This window comes from Lupinus angustifolius, chromosome LG18, assembly GCF_001865875.1.
Source record: "Lupinus angustifolius cultivar Tanjil chromosome LG18, LupAngTanjil_v1.0, whole genome shotgun sequence".
NCBI classification, from domain to species: Eukaryota; Viridiplantae; Streptophyta; class Magnoliopsida; order Fabales; family Fabaceae; genus Lupinus; species Lupinus angustifolius.
In genome coordinates, this window is record NC_032026.1 from 6,647,111 (window position 1) to 6,653,244 (window position 6,134).

Genomic DNA, 6,134 nt, shown 5'->3' on the forward strand with positions numbered 1-6,134 from the left:
TTTTGAAAAAATAAAAAAATAAGCTCCCAAGTCCCACATTGGAGAAATGAGGAACATGAGAAAAATCTCATGTTATAAATAGAGGCTTTCTCCCTTCATTTTAACTTGCACTAAGTTGAAGGCGTTTCCTCTCAACTTTTCTCCCCCCCTAATATTCCGCCGACGCATTTCCGGCAAACTTCTCCCCCTTTCTTTTCGTGTCACTTAAGAATTGGCACAGGCAACCAAAGTGGGATTTCGAGAACTGACAATGGTAGTCAGTATTGTGGATAAAGAATTGGCACAGGTAGCCATATTGTGGGATTTCAAGAACTGACACTGGTAGTCAGTATTGTGGGAAGAGAATTGGCACGGGCAATCATATTGTGGGTAATTTCGAGAATTGGCACTAGTAGCCATATTGTGGTGGGTGTATTCGAGATCGGCTCTTACAATGTAGTAAGAATTCAATAACAGAGATTTGGGCTGTTTTATCCCGTGGACGGCGTGGTTGATAGTCTGCTTGCACATTTTGGGCAGTGCCACGAAACGTCTTAAAGAGAGCGACCTAGTCGTGACTCAGCCAGTAAGTATTATTTTGTGCCATTTAGAATTGCTGCAAGCTACGGTAACAAAAAGATGACAATGTGGACTTTAAGAAAATGTGGAAATGCAATGTATCACCAAAGATGAAATGTTTGGTGTGGAGTTTTTTAGGGTGGAGTCTCAACAAGGTTATGTCTTTCTCAAAGAGGTGTCTTAGGAGGACATATTGCAGTGTTGTGCTCTTTGTGGGGAGGAGGAGGAAGCCATAAAAAAATCTATTTTTTACTTGCTCGAGGTCTTATAATGTTTGGCAATGTCTCTACTTTCGGTTTGGCCTTATCTCAATTCTACACAATGATGCTAAGGTAAACTTTTCTTCTCATTTGAATTTGTTGTAGTTGGTGAATAAGGATACACAAAGGTGGTTGTCCCTTTGGTTCATCACTATTTGAACTATTTGGCATATGAGGAACAAGATTATTTTTTAAAATTTGAGATTCCATTTTAACGAGGTGATGGAACTTATCTTCCTCCATTCTTGGAACATCCTAAGAGTTCGTTCCAATACTTTTAACTTCTCTTTTTTGGAATGGGCATTTAGCCAGCTAAATGCCTTGTTAGTTGTTAATTTGGTGAATGTGGATAGGAGTACTACTTATTATCCTAGTTAGGAGTAAATATGAATCGGGTTAAGGCTTGTCCCTTGTCCAATCCTAAATGTCAACAGAGTTTTTTTTTAAACTCGGATTCGGACCTAGACCTGAAGTTAACCCGACCTTAAATATTGATCAGGTGGCCTTTACACCTAAACCCGACCCTAAATCTGGTTAAATATAATACATACTCATTTTAGATAAAGTTTTTTTTAATATTACTTATTATTATGAATATGTAATTGAAATATAAAATGAAATATATATATATATATATATATATAATGAAATAATTAGAGAATCAATTATACTTTCGATCAAAATTGTGTTCTTGTTCTATAAATAATTGAATAGAAACAAATATAAATATGATTAGTGAATAACCATAGGAAGAGTCAGACCATCGAGTCATGCTTGATCTCTATCCACCCTTAAATATTTTTTGTATTAGTTATCTATGGGTGGTGTTTGCTATCTTTGAGATTGGTTTTAGGTCTAATGTTGTTCTTTTGTTATTACTTTTTTAATCAATAGAAACTATTTTGCTTTCAAAGAAAATGTGGCAAGTGATTCGTGTAATGAGAAGAATAATTGTTTAGCATAAATAGTTTTTATATGCATTAATTATAGCAATTTTTTTGTTATCTTGTAATTTTGTTAGACAAAACATTAAACGAAGTTTTTAGTTTTTAAGGAGAGCATAATATTTTAGGACAAATAGGGTACTACAAAAATTATTTAATCCGCCTCACATGTTAATTGAGTGAAGTAATATTTTTTTCTTAAGGAATGTGTTAATCAATGTCTTGTGACATTCTTTAAGTATTAATATAAAATACGATTCGATATACATATTATCTAAGCTTGGCTTCCTTTGGAAAATGCTAATTAACATAAACACTTTTTGTAATTCTGTATCTCAATTATAAATGATTCTTACGAAAATTAAAGAGAAAAGTTATAACCATATTTGAGAGAGAGGGTTAATCAGATTACCTGGAAATTTGCATTTTCGAGCATTATCATGGAGACATGGTTAGAGTTATCATCTAGGATGGGATGCGTAGGCATGCTGATATTGAAGGCTGTGGTTGTAATCTGTTGATGTTGCTGCAGTTGATGATGTTGTACCCGCTGACGTTCATGTAGTTCAATCCATGATGCTTCCATTAATTCTCTACCTGTGGAAGCTTCTCCTATTCTATCCTGCAATGGCGGGTTTCATCAGAAACTATAAGCTATCACCGTCTTTAATTTCTGTTATAGTCATATTATTACGTTTATCACAAATGTAAAAAATTGAGAGAGTATATGGTTCACACAGCCGAAATTATGAATATTCTCAAAATCATAATATTAGAATTGTGAAATCACGGAGTACAATTTAAAATATTGACTTTTACGAAAATTTGTAAGTATGTAGTAAGTCCATTTCCTCCATCTCTAAATTATAATTAGCTTTAGCTATCAACTATATATGTGCCTTCATTTCATTTATCAACTTTACCTTTTGAGGTGGGTAATTGGGGAGGCTGGTTTATTATAGATTAGGTCCATGCCATTGGAAAAATGGTTTGCAATATATTGTTAGGTAAGTAATATTGCATGCAAAAACTAAAACTTCGTTTCTCAAGTTATATAACTACCATTTCCCTAACAATCTTTTTGCCCTTTTTTTCTTAAATTTAAGGCCATTGGTTAGTAGTTCTTGGGTTCCACTTTTGGAAACTTTTTTGTCATTTTTATAAATTCATTCAAATTGTTTACTACATTAATTAATTTTTTTAAAAATATATTTTATTTATTAAACAAATTTATAAAAAAAAACATGTTTCTTATATTCTTTAACTTAATAGTCAAATTAAGGTAAAAGAATAGTTAATATGTTAGTGGTGGTTACATATAATTATATTGTTTTTTTGGAAAAATTAAAAAGTGTTAAGAGCAAAATAGAAAAAGAAAAATTACACCATAATAGTAGTTACATAATGTTTTCTCTTTATATATAGCATAGATAGATAGAAAATCCGTTAAAATAAATATTTTTTCCACATTATTTTTAATACATCATTTTTTACATTATAATAATGAAATAAAAACTTGATATTTCACTAGCAAATTATGTCAATTTCAAGAAAATGAGTTGCAAATATCCTCGCACACAATTTCATGCTGTGTTTGCAAGCAATGTTAATGGTTAACACTTAACAACTACTGGTCTTTTCACGTTCTTCACCTCTATTGTGTAAACCACATTTACCAGTAATCATCAAATATAGTATGTAGCTTTAAATTCAACATCTAAGTTAATTTTTTCCCATTAAGAAAGGGATGAGACTCCTATCTATTAATAGAGAAGGGAGTGCAATTTTTCTTTTAGTTTAATTTGTTTATCATTCATAAATATAAAGATAAAGTGTAATTGTAAATAACATTTTTTTTCTTTTTTGGCATGACTTTCATTTCCTGATGAATCTCATTCTTATAAAAGATGCCTATATAAGTAATCAAGTGCCCTATTATATGTGAATTTTGATGATGTATATATAATTTTGAGAGTGAATTCACTTACTCGAATAATAAGTTTAAAAAACATTATTCACATTTTAGTCATCAATTACAAGGAAATTTAATGGTTTAGATCTACTTACTAATTTAAATAATTAGATTTTCCTAGAATTTATAACTAAGATGTGAAGTAAGTATTTTAAGGATGTTTTTTTCTTATTTTTATATACAGTAAAGTTGTATATCAAATTTAAACAACTTATTATTTCTCAAGAAAAAGATGAGGAAATATTAAGAATTAGAAAATATAAGGGTCCTTTTTATCTTTTCCAAAATTGAAGTTGTCAACTTTATGAATAAATAAATTTCTATTTTATATTACATGTACCTCATGGAAGCCAACTGGATCCTCTGTAGCCTGAAATTTCTGTCCCTGTGTCCCAATCCAATCACTCTTTGCCAACAAATAAAAATAACACTTTATTTTAATTTTATATTTTATTACAATTAAACACTCACTCGCAAACTCTCAAATAGTTGGAAAAGTGAAAATGCTCTGTTAGGGCACGGTTCCAAATTCTTGGAAAGCTTTTTCTGCCTTTGATACACCATGAATCACTCTTCATTCATCCCTTGGGACTTCTTGAAAGACTTGGAGTTGGAGAGTGCACCAGAACAAGCTCCAAAAACGTCTCAGGGTCCTCTCCCCTCCAAACGTACTTTTGCTCAAGCTCTTAAAAGCACGTGTGATATATCATTCTCTCAACTACCTCAACCTTGCTTGAAAGGTGATGCCATTGCCATCAAAATACCCGAAGATGAATACCAAGCAGGGTTGCAACGGTGTAAAACTCATCTTCATGGTAGGTTGATCTTCTCTAAAGGTGATACTCCTCTTAAATTCCTGGATCTAAAAACAAAGCTTTCTTCTCTTTGGAGTATGGTTGGGAAATGGTCCATGGTTTCTCTAGGGAAAGGTTTCTCTAGGGAAAGGTTTCTATGACTTTGCTTTCTCCTCAGTGGAAGATATGAGGCATGTTTGTTCGATTGGTTCTTGGAATCTCAAGCCTGGTTTTCTTAAGCTTTTCCTTTGGACCCCGAATTTCATTCCTAGTGTTCAAAAGCTCTCTCATACCCAGTGTTGGGTTCGGATACATAATCTTCCCCAAGAGTATTGGAGTCCAAAGATTATTTTCTCCATTGCAGGGGGTGTTGGAACTCCTATATCATTGGATGATGCTACCCAATCTGGGAGTTTTGGTCATTTTGCAAAAGTCATGGTGGAGATCAATCTAAAGGATAAGCTCCCTGAGCAAATCTTGGTTGAAAGAGAAGGATTTGCCTTCTTTGTCTCTCTTGAATATGAAAACTTGCCTGACTATTGCCAAGGTTGTCATGCAATTGGTCATTTGCTCTCGAATTGTAGGAAAATATGAAGCATAACATGGCTGACAAAGCTAGAAATGCAACAAAGAAAACCTTTCAGGGTGAGAAACACACCAAGGTGGATGAGGTTAATGATTTAATCATTAATTTGGAGATTGATAAAAGAGATGAAACAATGCTTAGGAACATGGAGAGGTTAGCTCCATCTTCCCCTGTGGAGCCTTCTGCTGAGGTGCCTTCTGCTGAGGTGCCTTCTGCTGAGGTGCAACCTCTGGCATCTCCTTTTCAGTCACAGGTTCAAGGTGATGAGGCAATTGATCATGAGGATAGTGATAATGTGATTGTGCAAGACACAGAAGACTTTGATGAGGTTGCAGCCAATGATCTCAGATTGGTTGGCAAGCTTTGGGCAGATGATGAAATTTCTGAGGCTGAGGAAGAGTTTACAACTGTTGTGAGTAAATCTCAGAAAAGGAAATTGAAAAAGAAAGGTCAAGCTGAGAAGGTGTACCATACCCGAAGGGGTGGCTACCTCAACACTTCCAAATGAAGCTCATCTATTGGAATTGTAGGGGAATAGGGAATAAAAACACAAGACTCACCCTAAAGAATATGTGTTTGTCTCATAAACCTTCTTTGGTTTTCATTGCTGAACCTATGATCTCTCAATCTGCTTTAAGAGATTCCTTCTGGGCTGCTCTCAACCTTAAGTTTTTTGCTTTGAATAATAGAGGTGATCTTTTTCCCTCTCTTTGGGGTCTCTGCAGTGTGGATTTGTTCCCAGTTGTTCTTGCTTCTTCGGATCAGCATTTCAGTTTCTCTCTTTGCTTGGCTAATAAGACTTTCAATGTTGCTGTTATTTATGCTCACACCAACTACATTAGAAGAAGGGATCCTTGGAGTCAGGCTGCTTTTAATTTCCTTTCTTTTCCTGGCCCTTGGTGCATAATTGGTGATTTTAATGCCATCACAGGGGCTCATGAGTGTAGCAGCAGCTTCTTGCCTAATTCTACTGCCTGCTCTGATTTTGTCAACTTCATCCAATCTTCCAATCTGGTTAAT

The 6,134-nt window shown here is 34.1% G+C and overlaps 1 protein-coding gene across 1 annotated transcript in view; it reads left to right on the forward strand.

Annotated features, from left to right (window-relative positions):
- Positions 5,685 to 6,134, forward strand: part of LOC109332502 — a 3,844-nt gene continuing 3,394 nt past the window's right edge. The window contains exon 1 of the mRNA XM_019567486.1: positions 5,685 to 6,128. Coding sequence (XP_019423031.1) covers positions 5,685 to 6,128 — 444 coding nt within the window. The remainder of the gene's footprint in view (positions 6,129 to 6,134) is intronic.